At 38.1% G+C, this 24777-nt stretch overlaps 1 protein-coding gene and 1 long non-coding RNA gene across 2 annotated transcripts; one reads left to right on the plus strand and one right to left on the minus strand.

Annotated features, from left to right (window-relative positions):
* Window positions 1-14192: 14192 nt before the first annotated feature.
* LOC112165826 lies at window positions 14193-15837 on the plus strand. The gene is made up of 5 exons (XR_002922981.2): window positions 14193-14405; window positions 14526-14571; window positions 15011-15353; window positions 15440-15501; window positions 15649-15837. It is a non-coding gene; the product is annotated as an uncharacterized LOC112165826 (long non-coding RNA).
* Window positions 15838-19529: 3692 nt separating this feature from the next.
* LOC112165825 (berberine bridge enzyme-like 17) lies at window positions 19530-21378 on the minus strand. The gene has a single exon (XM_024302495.2). It carries the CDS (start codon window positions 21322-21324, stop codon window positions 19726-19728), a length of 1599 nt encoding a protein of 532 aa, XP_024158263.1. The 5' UTR covers window positions 21325-21378; the 3' UTR covers window positions 19530-19725.
* Window positions 21379-24777: the final 3399 nt, after the last annotated feature.

Here is a 24777-nt window from a genome sequence, read left to right on the forward strand (position 1 = left end):
CCACTTCATCAATTTTCGGGAAAAATTTTCAAACTACCCATCTACATTCACAACACTGACGCATCGGCAGGTTGCATAGCGATGGGTAGTTTGGGAATTTTCCCTATGAGAAGGTCCCACGTTAGCATTTTAACAGTGAAAATTGACGGAATAGTGACGGATTGGATCGATTTGATGAAATTGGAGAGTGCAAGGTCTTTTCTTATTAAATTAGAAGTGCAGAGACTGAATTGATGAACCCTTGAAAGTACAAGGTAGTAAGCAGAATTTAATCATTTTCTTAATTAATTGTTGAATACATGAATATCATTGTTCAATATTAAAGTAAAAATAAATGTCGAATTGTCCATATTGAAAAACTTCAAGTATATGTACTTGTCACACCACAAATAATATGTGAAGTGGTCTAGAAGAATTAATTTCTAAACTTACATGTCCTACATGTGAAAATCTTGGTTTAATTTGCTATATGGTTTTGCATATGTCTATCAAGGAAGATGACGAGAAGAATACGTAATGTAAGTTATACGTATAATTAAGTTAATTAACCATGTTAGTCATCATGCATGAGAGGCCCAATTAAGTAGATTACTTGCATTTGTGGAATTGAAAATTTGAGTCATGTGACCAAATTCAAACGATCAAATTTTCAATGTGAATGTGAATTGATTAAGTTTCCTACACGTGAGAGTAAAAATGTGTTAATCTATAAGACCCGTTTTAGTTTTTATCTGTTTCATACACCTCTGCATATACCGGTTTACTACATTTTATGTTTCAATTTCTACGTACTTAACATCCATCGCCATCTTACCATCGCCACTGGTGCCACCACCCACTTCCAGCCACCGAGTAAGAAACAGCAAGTTTGTTTAAAACTGGATAAAACTTTTGACAGAAGTATGTCGTTGATAGCAATATAAGACTTTATGTATCACATTAATAGCTTTGTGAGTCTGGATATCAAACTAGTCGGTAGGCCTGGGACTTAAAACTGTAAAACCGGCCAAACCGCACCGAACTAGGTGTAAAAATCCGGTTCAGTTTGATTCTCCAATATATTTGCCTAAGTTTTTCCTGTTCGGTTCTGGAAGAAGCAAGACCAGTTCAGATCCCGTTCACCTTTTTTTTTTTTTTTTTTCTCGGAACTGAAGGACATATGTCCTTGTATGATTGGATGTTTGACCGAGCTTTTTTCCCTGAAATAAACTCGGCCATAGGAGATCCCAGGACTATTTTATTTAAAAAAAAATGCGACTAGATCTCTTCTTCTCTGTTTCTCATCCCTTTCCCTTCGATCAAAAGTTCATAACCCTAGAAAATCCTCTCAAACTCATCTCTCAATACTGAAAGACTCAAACGCAAATTTATCTCTCATTTCTCATCCATTCTATCAATTCAAACATCCCCAATGTCCTTGTATGATTGGATGTTTGACCGAGCTTTTTTCCCTGAAATAAACTCGGCCATAGGAGATCCCAGGACTATTTTATTTAAAAAAAATGCGACTAGATCTCTTCTTCTCTGTTTCTCATCCCTTTCCCTTCGATCAAAAGTTCATAACCCTAGAAAATCCTCTCAATACTGAAAGACTCAAACGCAAATTTATCTCTCATTTCTCATCCATTCTATCAATTCAAACATCCCCAATTCATCTCTCTCTCTCTCTCTCTCTCTCTCTCTCTCTCTCTCTCTCTCTCTCTCTCTCTCTCTCTCTCTCTCTCTCTCTCTCTCTCTCTCTCTCTCTCTCTCTCTCTCTCGCTCCCTCCCTCCCTCCCTCCCCCCCCTCTCCCCCCCCCCCCTGTTAACCCTAAATTAAAACCCCTAAATCCCTCTCTAATTCTTCTCAATTTTGTAGGCTATATGATTTGATTCTTCTCTGTATCAGTAGTACTCATTTGGTTTGTAAATTGATGGGTTTGCTCCATTGAGGATTCTAGGTTTGCTTTGCAAATGGATGCGCATACATACAGCAAAAACAGTGAGTACAAGTTGATAGAAGTGCCAGAGTAAGCCTAGATTTCTTGTCCGAGCACTATCTGTGGGATTGGATATAGGAACTATAAAACGGCAAACATTGAACTGATTGGACTCGGTTTGGTTCTACATCGGTTCCTAAAATTATACCCTTAGATCCAAAACGATTTCACAGCAAAAATTTTGGTCTCGGTTTTTTAACAAAATCCGAACCAATCCCATGCTTACTGGCCGGTTCACAAGAGTTAAGGGACTGTTGTATAAATGTTTAATATCATCATTGTGGTTTGTAAAATTGATCAATCTTAGTTTAAATGTTATTTTTGGCAAATCAAAATGGATGGGCCAGCCATGTGTGAGGATAAATTTGTAATATCGTAATTAGTTGAAAACAAATAAAAAAATTGAAAGAAAAGTAAAATTGAAATAAAATAAAATTAGTAGTTGGACTAACATGTTTTTGTTTTTTTTTTCTTTTGCATATTTATTCCTAAAATGTTTAAATGATTAAAATAATGAGTTTATCCTTGCACATGATCTGCACAATGCACATGTATTCTGATTCCAAAATTTACGATTGAATTAACATTAATCAATTTTGCAAGTCATAAGGGTGACATTAGACATTTTGAAACCAAAAGGTCAAGATTAACATTAACCATAAACTACATGGACTATTTATAACTTTTTACCTCTAGAGTGTGCATGAAAATTAGTTCGGTTTCATCTCTGAAATCTGTAAGGCTATGGCTTGTAGAGCTGCATGTTCCTTGGCAGTGCAATTTCATCTTTCTTCTATTATTTTTGACATAGATTGTCAGCGCTCAGCCTCAACTGTTGAGGTTGGAGGTGAGGAGATGTGAGATCTTGGAAAATTGGTTTCCCATTTTTGAAAAAAAAAAAATTTGAGCAATTTATAGTTGAATTTCTATTAGTTTCAAACTCTTTATAACTTTCAAAAATTATTGAAATTTTTGGTTTGTCAAATTTTTTCTTTCGAGCCCATGATTAAACTAGAGGTTGTTACGAGTTCGTATTAATTTTCGGAGGATTTTCAAACACCCGATCTATTTTTAATGATTTTTGGAAGTTGGTATTATCCAAAAATTATTTAAAAAATAGAAATTATGAGGTGCCTTGATCTGGAAGGTTCATTTTAATCACTGTTCGATCCAGACCGTCGAATTTCAGTATATATAAGTTTGATTACCATGAGAAGCATCAGATCACAAACGCAGACCGAACCTCTTCCCGATTCATTTTGCAGCGACGGGAGACCAATGGGTTCTCCGTCTTCTGGTCATGCTCGGATGACGAACCAGTCTGGTTCGACTTGTCAATGTGGCACGATGTGGAGCCTGATCGTTTCTTCTCCGAACAGCCATCGAGCAGGAGGAAGCCTAAAAGGTTCTTGGGTTTGTGGGCAAATTTTCTAATTTTGGCCTTTTCTCGGAGTCTCACTGGTAGCCGAAGTTTTCTCTCGACATCAGCAACCATTCTAAGGAGTTTTTTTTTTTTTGGGAAAAAAATTGTTTAGTCCCTATACTATGACTCTGTCATCGTTTCAGTTCCTGACATTCTAATTTAATCTGAAAAGTCCCTTAGATCACAATTTTCGTCCAATAGGTCCTTACCATCCAAATGTTTCATTAACTAGCTGATGTGGCACACAATTAGACGCCACATCAGCGCTATGTAAGCTAGGTGGATGGTAAAATGTCCACTATACCCCTGTTCAATTTCCTTTCTCTTTTTTCCTTTTAATTTCTTTCATTCTCTTCTTTTCCTTTTCTTTTCTTTACGCCCAAATCAACCACCACCGTGCTCTCCACCACCACCACAGCAGATTACCCAATCCCAATCACCCATAAACCACTACCGAGCTGCCTATTCATCTTCTTCTTCCTCCTTACCTTCAATTCAATCCTAACAACTTCAAAATCTAACTACCCAAAAACAAAAATAAAAACCCAAGCATTGAAACATCGAATTTGAAAACCCAAATTCTCAACGGAATCAACTCCCACCAATTGTACATTGGAAACCGCTGCCCAAATTGGGACTATTGTTGCCAGAATCACTCCCAGTGGAATCTAGTAACTCTGATTTTGTCATGCAACGAAATTTGCTCAGAATTTGCTTTAAGCATGGTGGAATCCTGTATTTTCGAGCTTCTGGGTATAAATGTATGAGTGAAGAAATAGTAGAAAGAGACCTTTTTTAGCAAAGCAAAGAAGCAAAGGAGGAGCTAATGATAGCCTCAAAACTACCCAAAATGTAATCTTGGGTGAGAAAGCAAATTACTTTACTTTAAAACCAAAACAACAACCGAGGAGAGACGGTGTGGCATTTTCTGAAAAAATTGCAGGCACCAGTCTCCACCAACACAGAAAAGGTAAAGAAATATTTTAATGGGTGTTACACAAATCAGTATATAAAATATCAAGCTTGAAACTTTGGGTTCAGTTGGTAGGAAGAGGAAAAAGAAATTGACAATAATCTCAAGCTATGTTTGGATGAGATGAATAAGACCTGAAATTCTCCATTCCCAACTTACTCAGCTTAGATTCCAAACCCTTCTTGGCCTTGACCAAAGCCTCCACTTGTTGCCTTTGATCGTGGGTCTCCTTCAGGAGCAGAGAGTTCAGCAACTTATGGTTGGCGACCTTCTCCGACTACTCATCTTCCATGGAGGCAGCGGTGGGCTTCTGGGTGGTGTTGTGGTTGTGGGTCTAGGCTGGGTTGCTTCTTCTTCTTGATTATTGGTGTCTTGGGGTTGATGGGTTGCTTTCTTTTTTGCCATTTTGAAATGGGAAATGTGGGATTTAGGGATTTTAGAGGACTTCGTGCCAAGAGAGAGAGCTTGGAGAGAAAGCTCGGCAGTGGTTATGGTGGTTTGGGTGTGAAGAAGAAGAAGAAGAAGGTAGGAAGAAAAGAAAGAAAAAAAAAAGGAATAAAAGAAATCTAAAAAAAAAAAGGAAGGGAGAAAAATCAGAAGGGTATATTGGACATTTCACCATTATTGAGCTATGTTGGCGTGGAAGAGATTGCCACGTCAACAACTTAATGGAGTTTGTGGATGGAGAATTAACGGAATGGACCTATTGGAGGGAAATTGAGAAATCATGGAGTTTTTGGATGAAATTGAAATGTCAGAGACTAAAACAATAACAGAGTCATAGTACAGGGACTAAACAGATTTTTTTTCCCTTTTTTTTTATCGATATAACAAGTTATGAGGGAGAATCGAACATCCAAAGCTCACAGATTCTCCAGCTAATATTATGTGTTTTCCGGCTATCTAAGCAATCATCGACGACAAACTAGTCAAGTAGAAAAAGGAACAAGAGATTAATTTGGGATTTTCTTATATATTATTTACCTTCTCCAAGAACGGAGTATATAGGAGTATATATACAAGATACATCAAGACCTATTAGGAAACTAATTACAATATAATACTCCTAATAATACACAATATTCACAATCCTAATTACATGGCATGACTCACGCCAACACTTCCCCTCAAGTTAGTGCATATAGATCACAGATGTCCAACTTGTCAAGTGAGTCATAGAAGGCTTTACTTGAGAGAGCCTTTGTCAGAATATCCGCCAACTATTCTTTAGTAATTAGTAGGAACGAAGGGAAACATAATGATTTGTCCATCCATCTTCTCTTTAATGAAGTGTTAATCTACCTCCACATGCTTCGTGCAATCATGTTGAACAGGATTGTGAGCAATTTCAATTGCAGCCTTATTATCATAATAAGCGTTATAGCCTTTTTCTGCCTAAACCCCAAATCCTTCAACAAATTTCTCAACCACAACATCTCATACAGTCCTCGGGCCATTCCTCTATACTCTGCTTCTGCACTAGAAACGAGCCACCTCCTTCTGTTTCTTGCTCTTCCAAGTAACCAAGTTACCATCCACAAACGTGAAGTAGCCTGAAGTAGACCTGCGATTTGTAATATTGCATGCCCAATCTGTGTATGTGTACCCAAAAACATCCAAGTGACTGTGCTTTAAATACCACAAAATACGAAATACAGCATCCATATGAGTCTTACTGGGATTGCATAAATTGACTTACCACACTAACTACATAGGCTAAATCTGGTCTAGTGTGGGATAAATAAATCAACCAACCAACTAACCTCTGGTATCTTACTTTATTCATAGGTACTTGATCCAAATACTTTGCTAACCAATGGTTCTGCTCAATAGGAATATCAACAGGTTGACAGTCAAGCATACATGTTTCTGTTGGCAAGTAGAGAACATACTTCCTATAACTCAACACAATACAATCCTTCCAATAAGGAACTTCAATTCCCAAGAAATATTTCAAATTACCCAAATCTTTCATCTCAAATTCAGAAGATAACTAACCTTGTAACCTTTGAATCTCCTCAAAGTCATCACCTGCCACAACCATGTCATCAACATAAATAATCAAGGCAGTCACTTTACCACACTGATGTTTAAGGAATAAGGTGTGATCTAAATTGCTCTGCCGGTACTCAATTTTCTTCATGAACTTGGTGAACCTGCCAAATCAAGCTCTGGGAGACTGCTTCAAACCATAAAGAGATTTTTTCAATTTGCAAACCACCTGCTCTCTAGTAGAAGTACCATATCCATGAGGCAAATCCATATAAACCTCTTCATGCAGATCACCATGCAAGAATGCCTTCTTTTTTTTCTTTTCTTTTTTTGAAAAGGTGCAAGAATGCATTTTTAACATCAAACTGTTGTAACGGCCAATCAAGATTAGCAGCTAACGAAAGAAGTACCCGAATTGTGTTAATTTTGGCCACTGGTGCAAATGTCTCATTATAATCCACTCCATACTTCTGAGTATAGCCTTTAGCCACTAGTCTTGCCTTATACCTGTCCACCGATCCATCCGAATTATGTTTCACGGTATACACCCAGTGACAACCAACTGTCTTCTTCCCCGGTGGTAATAATATTAACTCCCATGTACAATTCTTCTCAAGAGCATCCATTTTGACTGTCATTTCTTGCATCCACTTCTCATCCCTCATTGCATCCTGCACTTTACTATGGAGAGACATAAAATATAATTGATTTACAAAGGCTACATACGGATTAGACAGCCTATGGGTCGACATATAACTAGCAACGGGGTATTTAACTTTTGCACTTAGAGTAGGTTCATAGTGTTTCAGAGGCTGACCACCGGTGGAATGACTAGGCAGAGTTTTGGTGGGAACAATATCTGACACAGAAGAAGGAATACTAGCTGACACAGAATGAGTATTAGATAAAGAAGGATTAGAACATACCTCGGTGATGATTGAGCAGGTGAGACCGCTGAAGAAGAGGGAGAGACAAAAGAACTTATCAAAACGGCATTTGAGGCATTGGGAATTTTATCGGAAACAGAATCAGGAATTTCCTCTCCGACCGACCAGTCGGACTGATCCGGTCGACTGGTTACTAGCTGACTGCCCAAATTCTCTTCTCCGGTCGAAGGACTGCTGTCCTCTTTTTCAAGTTCCGTTCCCAAACACTCCAGCCTTGAGAACTCGGATGCCAGTCTTACATCTTGCCCACCAAACAAATCTTCATAATAACAAGACTTCTCCCCCTAACGAGGAGTCACAGGAGGCAAAAAATAACATGCATCTTCACTGAACGTAACATCCATAGTGACATAAAACTTCTGGGATTGAGGATGATAACATTTGTAACCTTTCTGATTAGAACCATACTCTACAAACTGTTGGGTTTCCAGCCCATGAGTATTTCCTAAGACAATTGTCTTAGAGTATGAGAATTGTTTACCCAGTAGGTTTTGGATTCCTACCAATGAATGGAGTTTCAATGAAGAAGCAAAATCCTTATTGATGTAGATTACCTGTAATCCTTGCTGATTACAGAGAAGGAGAATGCATAATTGCCTACCACCAATAGGAATAGGTTTCCTAGATGGTGAAGAAAGCTGATATCCTTATGGCTATATAAGGAGGGGTTCTGCTCTTAGTTTTTCATCATAGAGACAGAGAGCAAAGTGTATTCCATTCTCGGAGTTAGAGAGTGAGAGAGGACAAAGAAGAGAGAATAGGAAGAGAATAGAGGGTCCTTGTTTTCTTTTTCTTTCTGGTTGTACCCATTATAAATATAGTGGAAGGTTGTTTTTCTGCCCGGTGGACATAGGCAAAAGTTTTACTGAACCACCTTAAATTTGTGTTCTTGTGCTCGTATCTTTGTGGTTGTTCTCTTGTGTGCTGTGCCTATTTGTGTTTTCGACTTCACATATTAACCGATTCTCAACAAGTGGTATCAGAGCTCAAGCTTTTCTGGAAAATTCAAGGTTTGAATTGGCAGGTTCGATGTTGTCAGAATGGAAGGAACAAATAGCACAATGATCAAACTCACCCACTCAAATTGGGTGACATGGACGCCAAGAATGAAGGAAAGTTGGGAAACTTTCATGGTGACCGTAAGTATCTGCGTCTGATGGTGTACTGTCTATGGATACCGTTAAGGATAACATGCTTAATGAAGAAACAAGAAGGAAAGTTGTGGGCACAGACAATGGACAAGGAAAGCTCCTTGTCATAATGAGTAAAGACAAGAATTCAGGTCGAGGGTTTAGTGGCAAGTCTCACTATTATGGCAATACGGGCCACATGAAGCGGATGTGTCGAAAGTGGAAACAGGGCAAAAAGAAAAGCAACTACCAAAATGATGGTGATGATGGCATTACGGCTATTCAAGAATGTCTGTATGTTGGTGAGCTTCTTACTATTCAAGAATGTCTGTATGTTGGTGACAAGGGTCACAATTGGTTCGTGGATACCAGTGCAAGTTGTCATGTTACTTCCAACTTGGAGCTTTTTTCTGCATACAAAGCAGGCGACTTTGGGATGTTAAAGATGGGCAATACAAGCTACTCCAAGATTTCAGGAATGGGAGATATTTGCATCGAGACTAATCTTGGTTACCAAATGACATTGAAGGATGTGAGACACGTTTATGATTTGCGTGTCAACATATTGTCTTCAAGTGCTCTTGATAGACAAGGTTTCCACCAATATATTGGTGATGGAAAGTGGAAGCTTACAAACAGGTCGTTGGATATTGCTAAAGGAGAGCTTTGTCATTCCCTGTACAAGACACATAGCTTGGTATGCAAAGATGACTTGAGTACAATGGGTGATACTTCTTCACACATATAGTGCCACAACGAAGGCCATATAAGGAAGAAAGGTAATCTGGAAAAAAAGTCCCTAATTTCCTTTTCCAATGATGATTTTTCTAACCAGGGAGAAGATGGTTAAGAGTTGTTCCACCAGGAGGGACATAGTGATGGGTTATTCAATCAGGGGGAGCCTGATCAGGTTGAGCTACATGCTCCAAACATGAAGTTCTGCATCAAGTCAGCTCGGGCGAACTCCCAGTAATGGAGTCATGCTGGTATTCCTCCTTCATGGTCTGGAGGGGGAGATTGTTGGGTTTCGGCCTATGAGTATTTCCTAAGACAATTGTCTTAGAGTATGAGAATTGTTTACCCAATAGGTTTTGGATTCCTACTTATGAATGGAGTTCCAATAAGGAAGGAAAATCCTTATTGATGTAGGATTACCTGTAATCTTTGTTGATTACAGAGAAGCAGAAGGCATAATTGTCTACCACCAATAGGAATAGGTTTCCTAGATGGTGAAGAAAGCTGATATCCTTATGGCTATATAAGGAGGGGTTCTGCTCTTGGTTTTTTTATCACAGAGACAGAGAGCAAAGTGTATTCCATTCTAGGAGTTAGAGAGTGAGATAGGGCAAAGAAGAGAGAGATTGGAAGAAAAGAGAGAGTCCTTGTTTTCTTATTCTTTCTGGTTGTATCCATTACAAATATAGTGGAAGGTTGTTTTTCTGCCCGGTGGACGTAGGCAAAAGTTTTGCTGAACCACCTTATATCTGTGTTCTTGTGCTCGTATCTTTGTGGTTGTTTCTCTTGGTATGCTGTGCCTATTTGTGTTTTCGACTTCACATATTGACTGATTCTCAACACAAAAACACACTTAAGGGCACTAGCATCCAACTTTGACCTCTGATTCTTATACAGATGAACATAAGAAATACAACCAAAGACAAGAGCAGGAAGGGTATTAGAAGATGGAATAGAAACGTAGTTAGGCAGGACCTCAAGTGGGACACGACTTTGAAGAGGGGCAGCCAGAAGACGATTGATTAGATGAGAAGCACACAAAACGGCCTCTCCCCAAAGATACTTAGGCATGTTAGCACTAAGTAGAAGAGACTGAGCCATATCTAGAAGATGACGATTTTTCCGTTCAGAACCCCATTTTGCTCAGGTGTCTGTGGACATGAAGTTTGATGTATTATGCCATGGTGCTGGAAATATTCATGAAAAGAATGATTGACAAACTCACCACCATTATCGGAACGAAAGATCTTAACACGAGCATCATATTGAGTACGAACAAGCTTATGGAATGCTGTAAAAGCAGAGAATACAGAATCTTTGGACTTAAGTAAAACCACCCAAGATAATCGAGTAAAGTCATCAATGAATGACACAAAATATCGCATTCCAGAAAGGGTAGACTGTTTAGAAGGACCCCATACATCTAAATGAATTAACTCAAAAGGCATAGTACTAGAATGAAAACTCGAAGGATAACTAGACCTATGACTCTTAGCCAAAGTACATGTTTCACAATGCAGGCTAGACTCACTAACTCCTAGAAACAACGAAGGCATGGACTTTTTCATAACTTCAAAATATGGATTACCCAAACACCTGTGCCACAACCATAGCTCACTCAATTTGTCAGAATTCAATGTCAGGGCCCAAGGCTGTTCTGGTGCTTGTGTTGGCTCTACGTACATGCAATCCAAGTGAAACCGTCTCCCTTGCCCATAATCACCTTGGTGCACAGATTCTGAAAAATAACATACATTGGATAAAAAGTTACAAAACACTTATTTTGTGACCCCAACTAGGATACAGAAAAAAGATGATGAGACAATTAGGGTACAAAAAACACATCATGCAATACAATGGATGGTGTAACTTGAACATACCCAATACCTAAGACCAGAAAAGACGCACTATTTGCATTAACATGGGATATAGAAGGAGATGACATTGACATAAAGAATGACTTATCATAGGTCATATGGTCAGGTGTACCAGAATCAATTATCCATATATCACTACCAGTAAAGTCAGAAACATGTACAGCAACACCAATTTTACCTCGAGTTAAGGAAACATTACCCTTTGAGGGATCCTGCCCCACAATGCCTTAGAAGCCAGGTTTTGGCACCAATTGGACTGTTGCTTTGCCTCTTTGACCACCACCACGTATCCTCCAGTATTATCGCCTCCTCTCCAACTAGAGTTGTTGTAATTAAACCTTCGTAGCTTAAGACATTGATTCTTAAAATGGCCAACTTCCTTGCAATAGTTACAAGTCATTTGGTTATAATTCTGATTCTGCTAATATCCTTGATTCCATGGTTGATACTGACTCTGAGATGGAACTAGGTTAGAATTCCCAATCTGAGGCTGAGCTGGATCTGTAGCATGGATTGCTAAACCAGAAATTTCAGTATGAAAGTTCTGAGCGGCAGCCTTATTACCTTCATCTCTTCGGATATAGGCAAACGCTTGTTCCAATGTAGGTGGAGTTGCAAGACCCAATAACTCATTCTTTGCCCCTTCAAAGTGAGGATCCAGGCCAGCAAGAAAAATATGGACACGCATCTTGTCTTGCTCAGTCCGATAGGAATTAATATTAGCTTCACAAGTCATAGGATTAGGGTTTCGATAATCAAGCTCCTGCCAAATTTTCTTCAAATTCGCATAAAAGGTTGCAACAAGCTATCCACGCTAAGTTATTTTGAAAGGTTTGACATTCAATTCATGAACACGAGCAAAGTCACTCCATCATAATATGTAGCAGCAACAGAATCCCAAATTGCTTTGGGAGAATCATAGTTAGCAAATAATCTCATTACTTCTGAAGTCATAGCCTTGAGAAGAATTCCCATCACATTAGTATTTGCCGTATCCCATTCATCAGCTTTTGGTCCTGCAGCAGGTCTAGCTGCACTGCTAGTAACATAGCTCCACTTTCCAATCCCCTGAATATGGATCTTCATAAGTCTCTGCCATAGCTAATAATTAGTACCATCCAACTTGACACCAAAACTAGAGTTGTCTGTAACATTCTGAACAACAACAATCTCTCGGGCCATATGACTCTTTTCTCCAGATGAACCCTGAGACTCTCCATCCATCCCATCGGTAATCTTCAAATCCACCATCCTTCTCCTTTTTTTTCTTTCTTTTTTTCTTCAGACCCTACAAATTATAACAAAAAGAATACCAAAGAACCAGGAATGATGCTGATGGACACAAGAACAAAAGGGATGAACTGATGGACAAATGATGAAATCAACTTGTAGAAGCAAAATAACCAATTCACAACTTGCAGAAGCAAAAGAACCAATTCGACAAGAAGAACCAAGGCAAGAGAATCAATCGACCAAAAGAACCAATTCAACCAAATCAAAAAGGACCGAATCAAAAGAATCCTATATTCGCAATGGAAAGAACAAACCGAGTCCGAATGGATCCCGGCTCTGATACCAAGTCAAGTAGAACAAAGGAACTTAAAACCTTGAGTAAACATGATGACTAACAAAAGGGGTATGTGGATTTAATTGTTACTGGTGTTAGATCATATATTAACATCAAGCGTCACCCCCAATTGGTAAAATACACGGTATGGACATGTAGGCTCTCTTGTTTTGATATATAGACTAACAGGTAATTAAGTGAAGTTCATTTGGCATACATGCATCAAATTGTTATCATTTATAAAGTATTGGTTGATAACTTGATTATTTTACATAGTTAAGAATGACGTAAAAATGAACCTACTGAGCGAAAGCTCACCCTTATAGATTCTTGTGCATGTGCGTTACGAGGTACGACACATTTATCGAGAGGACTAAGTGGACGTTGCTTATGTTTATAAGACTCGAAAAAGGATTTCAGAAAATTAGAGTAGATAAATCGCAGGGCGTTAGTTATTTCTCTTTATAAAGTTTCTTTGTTATTTCAAATGTTTTATTTTCACCGATTTCTGAAAATGTATTTGGTGTTATTTTAATTTTTCTTTACGTTTTACATTTACACCTCTAATTCAGTGTCAGGTACCTAATCTCACCTACACCGGATTTGGGACATGACAGGAGACCTCACCTTTGGTCAAGTTATTGAGGACATCAACTCTTTCTTTCTTTCTTTTTTGAATAAAGGGCTGGTATAGCTGCCCTCTAGCCTTCATTAATGATACTGTCGAATACAAGGGGGGACATTGAGCCTAAACCCCTAATTACAATAACCATTTAGAGAACATTTTGAAATACTATCATGAATCTCTACCAAATAACTGTATTCAACTAGGCACCAACTAGCAAAGAGCGCTCTTCTAGCGACTCTATTTGCTTTGATATAGTGGTGACATAACAGAAAGATAACTCGATATGTAACCTGATTACAAGGTAGCATAATTACCATACATACAGCTTTCCCACTATGTTCCTGCCGGAGGATAATTCCGATGATACTTAGTTTCACCCTGCCACTAGGAGGCTGCGACCATTTGACCAAACAAGGAACTCGCCGCCTACCTAGAGCAGACACATTACTGCCACTAAGAGACTGCGACCATTTGCCAATATAAGGAACTCGTCATCTTCTTAGAGCAGACAAGGCATGCAGAGTGCATATACCTAGACCAAACCCACTTCGTTCTACCAAAAAATAGTAGCGACTTATTAATGGTAAAAAACCATGAGATAAAAGATAAACATAAACTTGAACTAAAACAAATAAATAACAAAAGCACAACCCAGGCCTAGGGGTAGGTTCGCGTAACCGAAAACCGAAAAAAAACCGAGCTGAAAGTCGAACCGCCACCTAAAAATGCCGAACCGAACAAAAACCGCACCAAAATGAAAAAAAAAAAAAAAAAAAACTGAACGGTTCAGTTCGGTTCGGTTTTTGGTTTATGGGTGTCAAAAACCGCAGAAAACCGAACCGAACCGAAGTCAGCCTAAACGACGCCGTTTTTTCATTTAACTCAGAAACCCAAGTGGCCGCCATATATAAAGCTAAATCCCTCGGTCAATCGTCAGTCTCTCTCTCTCTCGAGGTTCTTTTCAGCCTCTCTCACATTGCTCGCATAGTGTTAAATATCTCAAACTGAGATTAACTTCTACCCAAACCCTAATTATGTGAACCCTCTCATTCTAGTCGTTCTCTCTACCATTCTAAGCAGCCATGGGCATCCCTACGTTGCTCCGATCTCGACATCGTGACCTAGCTTCAGCCTCGCTTTGTGCCTACTGATCTGTATGTTTGACTTCTTATCTCAGATTCTCTCCGCCTTGTCATCTTTTTCAATCATATCAATGTTTAGATCTGCTTTGGGTTTATTTGTCACTGATTATTTGTGTATGTTGTTGTGATTAGAGAAAATGGAATCGATATGGGTGATGTCATGATATTTCAGTTGCTGGTATGATTTCAAGCTTTTTTAGTTTCAAATCTCTCTGCTCTTGAATTCTTGATGCTGGGTTTTTATTTGGGTTTATTTTATCTTAATTTTGTGGCTATTGTACAAGTACGTGGACAAGGCTGGACGATTGGAATGAGGGAAAGCTATATGTAATGGTGGAACTATATAACATAAATAATTGGAGGATGTTTACAAGATCCAGTAACTTTGTTATTTGGTTGAGCTTTATTTTCTTTAGTTGCCAACCTCTATATAAATCATCAAATTATATGCATCTCTGGAAATCAATTATATGTCCATAGTATGATTTTTCTGAGTTTCTTTCTTATATTTTTCCTTAAATTTTGTCAGGAGGAAGTAGTTTTGCTATTTGGTTGTGTAGACTAGTTGTCTAGATTTGATCGATAATTTGCATTCTTTTGGTTATGTTTATCTGCAGGACTTGGATCCAGTGACCTCAAGGATTGAATATCATTGCACAACAGCTGGTACATCCTAATCTAGTTCATAGTCTATTTAGCAAAGTTTATGATGATGATGAGCTAAACTGGTTTCAAACTCTCCTAAGAAACTTGTCTGTTAGTTGGTTGAATGATAAAGCTAGTCAAGAAGACTCTGTTTTAATTTAGAATCTAACAGGATTGTGCTAAGAATTGGGGACTAAACTAATTTGTATGGTTGTGTTGTATGCAAAAAAAAATCCCAAATTGCTTTTGAAACTGATGATGTATACAGAAGTGCTTGCTGCTCAGCTTTTTCTAGACCGAGATGGTTGGAAAACTGTAAGTCTTCACTTGTGTATTTGCTGGTTGCTGCTTAGCTTTTTCTTTAGTTTTTTATTTTGACTTCTTTAGTTCTTCTATTGCAGGAGCATGTCTATCTGGCTCTGATGATGTAGATTTGAACCATCCCAATCATAAAGTTTCTGAGGTAATGTTTCCCTCATTTAATTATTTGTGTTATGGGTTTTCAAGAAGCAAATTTCTACCAAGCCCTTATAGCTCTTAAAGTATGTCAGTATCAATTTCTTTTTTGTCTAATGTAAGTGGGCTGAAGCATTTTTGTCTCACTTTGCAGGCAACAAGAACCAATTATCAAAACTTATATTCCTTCTCCAGCTGTTTTGGAGGATATATTTCTAGATAACGTTTTTTTAGCTTCTCCTTTTTTTCTCCATATCGAAAAGGCTCCAATGGCCTTGATTTTTTCTATATTGGAAGGGCTCCAATGGCCATTTTGAAAAGGCTCCAATAGCCTTGATTTTTAGTTTCCTGGTCTCTAGTGTAATTTATGTAAGTATATCGTTGAGCAAGGAGCGTAAAAGGCTGGTTAAAATATAAAAAGAACCGTTAAATGGACCTTTGAAAAAAAAAACATTTGTATTAAATAATTTTTATTTGAGAAAATAAATCGATTTAGGCAGAACTGAACTGAATCGACCCGTCTGGTTCGGTTTTCGGTGTTGAACTTTGAAAAATGTAAAACCGAACCGAATTGAAGTTTTGTGCTGTTCGGTTCTCGGTTTTGGCCTAAAACTGAACCGAATTGAACTAAACCCACCCCTAGGCCCAACTGGATCTAAGCCCAAAGTCAAGACAAATGAAGGTTGCAGAAGCCCATCATGCCCAGCCTCCCCGTCACCGCAGCGACACCCTTGCCGAATCACCTCCAGTGGTCTACCACAGTCGCTCCACTAAAAATGTGCTGCCAGACCAGATCGCTCCCCATTCACCTCCTAACAAACCGGCTACACCTTCGTCTCCGGCATCCGGCCACCCCACCAAAACTTGGGAAGAACGCGATCCCACAACCCGGTCTCCCCATCCTTAACCCACCCTCCGATCTGATATGATCGGTTATGCCAACCACCGGATCCGACAACAATCCTCAGCGATCTGCCTTTAAACCCCTAACCCTTACCAGTCGCCTCCCCCTCTCGTTCGTTAGACCTTGTCTTCAACCCTTGAACCAAGCCGGACCCAACCCTGTGACAAACCGTCATCACATCAACAGACAACCCGTCTGGCTGCACTCACCACCCTCTGAAGAGGCCAGAAGCCTGCCTCAACTCAGTGAGCCGTTGGACAAGCACAAAGGAGCACACGAAAACCTAGTTTTTAGAGAGACGCGCGTGGAGCGCATTCAAAAATAAAAGAGTTTTAGTTGATCCCCAACTCTTTCTTAAAGGTGCTAGTTGGTTTTTCTTTGAGGTATTTTTATCGTGAATCCAATATGGCTACTCACAATTTAGCTAAACTTGCTTTACATTCATGTTTTAATCTCTCATGGAGTGGGCATGTCCCTCTAGATATTAGAAACTTTGTAGCTTCTCATTGTACCCATTGATTGGTTAATATAATTTAGTCGTCCTTCCCTTCGGGAAACAAAAACAAAAAACACACTTCTTACCTCTAAAATTTAACTAGAAATAGAATAGATGAGAAAAAAAGTAATGTAACCAGTTTGAATAAGAGTTTAAGCCTTCTCAACATGTGCTTCTATTCGATTGCTGCACTGTAACGTAACCAATTTGAAGAGGTGTAAATTGGGCCGTTACATCTACCCACCTCAATCCATCACCTCCAGTAACATCCATCATCATCTTAACTACCACCACCACTAGTGCCACCACCCACTTCTGGCAATCGAGTAAGAAGCAGCAAGTTTATTTAAAATTTAACTAGAAATCAAACAGAAAAATAAAAAATAGTTAATGCCCTCGTCACTAAATCACAATGTAACCCAATGGATGTGGTGCCTAGGCACAGAGCACAACCTTGCATAGGCACCCTCGTACCAAGAGACATTCAAATTTCAAAATTTCAAACTCTGGAGTGAGAGTCTGGACACTAATAAAGCAAAGCTGCCACTTTTCTCGCTATAACCTTGGAATCGGAACTTCCAATAAAACAAGTCTGCAACCCAGCAAGGAAAGCTCCACTTCAAGCTTTATACTTCAAAAGTTCCAACCTTTCACCCCAAACAATTTGAACTTGATTCCTCACCCATCTCGTAGCTCACTGTGTTTCAAGACCAAACCATGCTTCAATTTCAATATTCCAAAATTTAATCCATTTGTGTAGAAAGTTTGGATTTTCACAATGAGAGAAGAGAACCCATCTGAAACCAGAGCAAGAGCAACCAAGTTTTCTGACCAAAACCAGGCACCAAGGCCTCAAAACCCAAAGGGCAACAGCAACTCCTCAAAGTTGAAGTCTGCTTCTTCATGGGTATCTCATATAGTCAAAGGGTTTGGAGGAGACAAGAAGACCAAGGTGCTAAATGCAATTACAAGCAAGAAGCCTCCGCTAATGGGTTGCGATTTGGCAAATCCGAAGACCCAATTACCATTAGCCCCTGCTCACTCATGGGTCAAGCGTTCGCTGATAGGAGACTTATCTTTCTCAGTCAACAATGCTAATTAGATTCACCCTCAGATGTACCAGACCCACTGGAGACAGTCTTCGCGGGACTTGTTTCTCGAGCTTGATCACCTGAGGAACCTGCTTCAGGATTCGAAAGAGAGGGAGTTTCAGTTGCAGGCAGAGCTCTCGAAAAACGAAGACGATCCAACGGTCCGATTTTCCTTGAATTGCAACCCGAAAATCCGAAACACGGAAATTTTTGATCGATTTTAAAAGTTCACCAATCACACAAGAAATCATGTCGACACGTTCATTTCGCTAAGCTCTATCTTAAAGCCAAGGCAAAAGGCTAGAAGCGATCCTACACGCCGCCGATTTTTGACTCCAATTTAGGTCACAATAGTTGTGCCATAAATTCTTACAACATCCGCAACAACTTTTACAACTACCATAGTATCCAATTTCAATCAAGAGAGCCGGAAATTACCTCGAACACTTCGGGAATCCAAAATTCAAATCCTTTCGATTCCTTCTCCACACTTCAATTCGATGCAAGAAACTTGTAAGGTTGGAAAGAGGATGGTGGCATGTTCAAGACCCAGGTGGTGGCGCGGCCTAAGATAGCCAAAAAATCAAGAACATACCGGAAACGTAAAATGGGTCAGCCACAAGCTTCAAGGCTTTGATGTGTCTCTTTGGGCAAGAATTTATGAAAAAGTAGGCCGGAAAACAAACGAGGATGAAGAGGCGCCTCTAACGACGCTGGTGTGGCGACCTAGTACTACCAAACGGCTGAGAACACATCCCGTCGGGTCAGGTCGGATAGTTGAGTCGACGAGAAAGAATTGAATTTCTGAAATTAGGGTTAAGGTGAAAATGAAAAATGAACTTACCGTAAGTGGAAACTTTTCCTATTCATATTAAGGTTTGAAAATGGTAACTCGAGGTTTTTAAACCATAACTTTTTCGTTCAAACTTTGATTTGAACATGCCATATGTCTACAGACTCAATTTAACGTCCTCTCCAACATTTGTGAATGAAATTTTTTTATTTTTTTAAACAAAAGAAACCAAAAGTCAACTTGGTGCCCCTCTAAAAGTATCAAAAACAAAGTTTAAAGTGAAAATAATTGTCATTTACTATCCTAATAACTTATAAACGGGTAAATTAAGGCGTAACATTTTTTTTTAAATACTATCATGTTGATATATTAATACTTGGGCCAGAAATGACCATTACATATCATTCATCTACCACCTATGGGTAGATAAAGAGTTTGTGGTAAACCACAGCAATACCTAAATTAGGTCCGATCATTTGACGGTATCCATACTCACTTATTCAAGGAAGCCTATAAACTATATATGTTACCGAAGACAAGTAAATAGGCATAGTTCAAAAGAAAATGAACTAATTTTTTCTCCTTGCCCTTAACAACAAGGCTAGGAGGTTAACCAGGGCAACATTTGCTATGTGTCAACAAGAAAAATTCCAACACACGTGTTATTGAACGTGTAAGCTTAGAGATCTGCACATATTTGCTATATTTATGAAGATAGAATTCAATTCAAAAATCTTTGATTAAATACAAATTGAAAAAATCAATGGTAGTCAATTTCTTTATTTACTAGAAATAACTACATTTAAACTTTCGACTCCTTTATTCACTTCTGGGTAATACATATTACAGTACACACTAATTAATAAACGCTAATGTACACTAATTATTCCGTGGGTCGAATACAGGACCTTCCACTTACACCCCCTAATACATTAAACTAAATGATACTAGGCAAGAGGTGGAATACTTTGTTCATGCTTGAAAAAGTTTTGGGGATCAACCTCGGTCTTCACATTTACCAGCCTTTCAAAATTACCTTCAAAGTATTTGCTTCCATAGACTCTAGCAATATTAAAGATGGTCTGATTATCCAAATTGGCCCCAATGTCAAGATCCCTGTAGTTTTGGAAGGCCTCTCTTGGTCTCTTGGATACAAATGGAGTCATTATTTTGTAAAATTTTCTAGATAAGCTAAGGTACTTGTTGGTGGCCTCAATCCCTTCTTCCTCCCACGACGAAGAGTATTGAATCAAAAACAGGTTTCCGGCTCTGTGAGGGAAGGGAGTTTCCGACTCAGAAATCTCACTCATTCTTCCACCATAAGGGTTCCATTGCATCCACAAGTTTTCCATCTTAAGTAGCTCCTTCAATATGAATTCTATGTCTTGTTTTGGAATTGGTTCTTTCACGTAGTCAGACTTGCCTTTGAAGCTGTCTGTTGGCCCCTTGGGCCTTTCAAGTAGAACGTCTATGGAAGTTCCAACTGTGTAATTAGCCCAAAATACCGTAGATTCTACCCAACTCATTTCATTGCAATCTGTTTTCTGCAAACCCAATTCAGGAAGACTCCTATTTATCAATGAAAGAAGCTCATCACTTTGTCCCAAGAAGAAACCAATGAATGACACTTCCACAGTCTTGTTACCCAAACTAGTATTCAACACTTGAGGCATTGCTCTGATGAAGATTTCTTTAGGTAGCTTAGGTGCGACGTGTTGCCACCGGTAAAGAACATCTGTAGCGCCTTGCTCAAGGGTCCTTCCGACGTTGAATACAGTCACTTTGGCTGGCACTGGAAGCAGCTTTATTTTCCATGACAAAATGACTCCAAAGCTTGCTCCACCACCACCTCTAATGGCCCAAAAAAGATCTTCTCCCATAGACTTTCTATCAAGAACAGTACCATTCACATTAACTAGTTTAGCATCTTCAATGTTATCCACGGTGAGCCCATATTTTCTCATCATGACACCATACCCACCGCCACTAAAGTGACCACCAACACCGACAGTTGGACCAGCTGCAGCTGAAAACCCATGAACTTTACTGTTCTTTGCGATTTCGTAGTAAAGCTCACCAACAATAGCCCCAGACTCAACCCAAGCACTCTCATCCGCGACATCAACATGAATGGCGCGGAGATGAAACATGTCAAGAATAACAAAGGGGACATGTGACACGTAAGATAGACCCTCGTAATCGTGGCCTCCACTTCGGATTCGAATCTGCAAACCGTGCCGCTTTGCACAGATCACAGTTGCTTGCACGTGGGATTCATGCTTGGCTGTTACAATAGCCAATGGTTTCGGAGTGGTAGGGGTTAAATATCTGCCGTTTCTGATGTATGACAGCAGAACGGATTCAAAAGTGGCATTTTGGCTGGTGTAAATGGCTTCAGAGATGGAGTAGTTGGAGTGAGTTTGTTCTGGAAGGCATTTGAGGAAGTTTTCGAGAATGGGATTTGAAGTAGTTGAGAGCCAAAGGGTTGAGAGAATGAAGAGAACGACTGCTAAAGAACTCGGCAACTTCATTAGTGTTTGTTTCATTTCTTTCTAGTAGTGCTGGTTTATGGCTTGGCTCCTGTAGGCCATATTTATAGTATGAACTATGAAGAGTTCATCATCCATATCTTCTCCTCTTTTAGATCGAGTCCTTATTAGGAGATGCCTGGATAATTAGAACTACCCAATGTCGATACGTTATCGCATTTTCTGCCTAATAGCTAGATATTGTCAAACTTCTGGGTTTGTCGATTAGCAGAGATAAGAGACGTATACATGGTTGGGTTTCTTGCGGACTTTGGTTTTCCACCCAATTCGTCTACGGAAGATCCATTTGATATCCTTTCTTTCGATAACTTGATAAGCATAAGTAGAAGTTTAGTCCAAATTCATTTTCTGCCCCGATGATTTTGAAACATTTGACATTCACAATAGAAGTTTAGTCCAAATTCATTTTCTCACCTCCATGACGCATCTCCAAATCTCTAATAGAGCAACTAAATTTGATTTTTAACTATATAAACTGAATAGTTATACTTGAGTTAAATTTAACTTTAACTAATTCTTAAAAAAAAAAAAAAAAGAACTTTTACTGAAATGACTAGCTTTATTTAGCTAGGGGTGATTCTAGTTGGACCTCCAAATTTGTTATTTGGACCTCTCATACTTAGTTTACCTCCAATTTACTTTTTAGAATACTTGAAAACCTAAGAATATCTCTTTATTTTTACCAAACACCTTTGAACATGAGATACAACAATCGGTTACTCTACTTTTGATCTCTATCTTCAATCATGAGAAGAATAATGAATCAAAATCACATGATATTGCTCTATTATAAGTAGGTCTCTCTTCCACCAAAATTAATCAGAGATTCTCGATCTTGATATATTGCTAGAATCGTTTTGAATTTGTTAAAAGAATGAATTTCAAGGGTTTTTGGTTGGAAGATCTAGTATTAACTATATTATAATACTCAATGAATTTAGTTTAAGAAAATTTCAAATCAGATTGTTTTGAATTTATTTTTATATTAAATTATGTGTCATGTATAGAAATTATTATTTTTACTTAATTATTTTAGGTAAATTTTAAAACTATATGTCAATATAAGGAAACTTTGGAAAAAAAAATTAATTAATTTAATTGAATGTTATATTTAGGGAGGTAAGAAGAGTATTTCTTTTTCTTTTTTCCATTTTTTTCTCTTTGTTCTTATTTGTCTTTTCATATGACTTGACAAAGTCTATTAATAATTGAAAAAAGTTGGAGGTCTAAATATCAAATTTAGAGGTCCAACTAGAAAAAGTTATATTCATTTCTCCTCTTTTTGTCAACATGTCAATTTACGATTCAATAAAACATATGATATCATTTACAAATAGCTACTATTATTGGAGCAAAATTGTTAAATTAATAGCTATATCACAGTATTTCAGTTAAATTTAACTAAAAATTAAGAAATTTATGTCATTGGAGATGCTGACCATGCTCCTCTTTATTCTCGATTTTTATAGACTTGTATGTTTATATTAGTTTTTCATGGTGAATCACCTTTAGAATAAAATAAAATTAAAAATATAAAATAATTCAAACATTGCATTATTTTCTCTACCATAATTATAATTTTCTTAATTAATTGCTAAACACATGAATATGAATATCATTGTTCAATAATAAAGAAAAAATGAATGTTGAATTGAAAAACTTCAAGTATACGTACTTGTCACACCACACATAATATGCGAAGTGGTCTAGAAAAATTATAATTTTCTTAATTAATTGCTAAACACATGAATATGAATATCATTGTTCAATAATAAAGAAAAAATGAATGTTGAATTGAAAAACTTCAAGTATACGTACTTGTCACACCACACATAATATGCGAAGTGGTCTAGAAGAATTATAATTTTCTTAACTAATTGCTAAACACATGAATATGAATATCATTGTTCAATAATAAAGAAAAAATGAATGTTCAATAATAAAGAAAAAATGAATGTTCAATTGTCCATATTGAAAAACTTCAAGTATACGTACTTGTCACACATAATATGCGAAGTGGTCTAGAAGAATTAATTTCTAGAATTACATTTCCTACATGTGGAAATCTTGGTTTAATTTGCTATATGGTTTTGCAAATTAACATCTATCAAGGAAGATGACTATTCTTCTGATGTAGGTTATACGTGCGTATGATTAAGTAAATTAACCATGCTAGCTAGTCATCATGAGAGACCCAATTAGTAGATTACTTACATTTGTGGAATTGAAAATTTGACTTTGTCATGTGATCAAATTCAAATGATTCAACTCAATGTGATTGTGAGTTGATTAATTTTCCTACACGTGAGAGTTAATACATTTTGAATGAGACATTCTAGAAGACTCTTTTTATATGTTTCATACACCTCTACATATTTATCAGTTCAGTACTTCTTTTTTATGTTTCAACTTGAACTCAAAAGTAATTTTTGGCAATATCTTTTAAGAGGGTTGAGCACAGTGGGCCGATACTTGCGGCCAAAAAATAAGCCTACTTGGTATTGGGTTATAGCTTCGCCCATTCCGAAGTCCATAAGGAAAACGAGCCTTTATAGAATTCGGGTAGCAAAGACTGATTAGGAATCTTCAATCAATAATCCTTCTATGGCAAGGAATAGTCGAAACCTTAATATAAATACCAAGTTTTAAGGGACAACAAAAGAACAACTCTTCAATCAACTAATCTCTCAGATTATCAAAGTCTCTCTGGAGCAAACCTACTTTCAACCTAGTTGAAACCAACGAAGCAAGGGTAACTCTCTCGCAACCCAGCGAAGCTAAAGTCACGCTTTAGCAAAACCCGTGTTTTCTCCTACTGTCCAGTGATTGCTCTACTTAACCTATAACGTTAAGTATTGATTCGGTGAACACAAGATATCACACCACAAGTCCTTATCCGTAAGGCGAAAGTCTTTTTCCGAATGGCAGAAGAAAGTGCCTTGTGAGGAGATTGGTGCTCTCATCGTCCATAATGCTTGAGAAGAAGTCAGGTCAAGAGATGCCCCGACGACTACATCGCAAGGTGTTGGCACGCTCGCACACTCAAAAGAGACAGTTTGCTACCCGAACTGGTTTTGGAGCCAAATACAACCCCTTATTTTACACCGTCCAATATCACCTTTGCCCACCTCAATCTACCACCTCTGCTAACATCCATCGACATCTTACCACGGACACTGGTGCTACCACTCACTTCCGGTAATCCATTTGTTTAAAATTGGATAAAAGTTTTACATGGTTCTTGTGGTTTTAGGTTAATGTTAATCTTGACCATGTGGTATAAAATATTTAATATCGTCGTTGTGATCATTTGTAAAATTGACTAAATGTCATTTTTGGCTAATCAAAATGCATGTGCAGGTCATGTGTGAGGATAAATTTGTAATAGGGTTCTCGACCCAAAGCACCAAAATAAGCTAAAAGTGTCTCACTTACCCCAGCAACAAATTT

This window comes from Rosa chinensis, chromosome 5 (assembly GCF_002994745.2).
Source record: "Rosa chinensis cultivar Old Blush chromosome 5, RchiOBHm-V2, whole genome shotgun sequence".
NCBI classification, from domain to species: Eukaryota; Viridiplantae; Streptophyta; class Magnoliopsida; order Rosales; family Rosaceae; genus Rosa; species Rosa chinensis.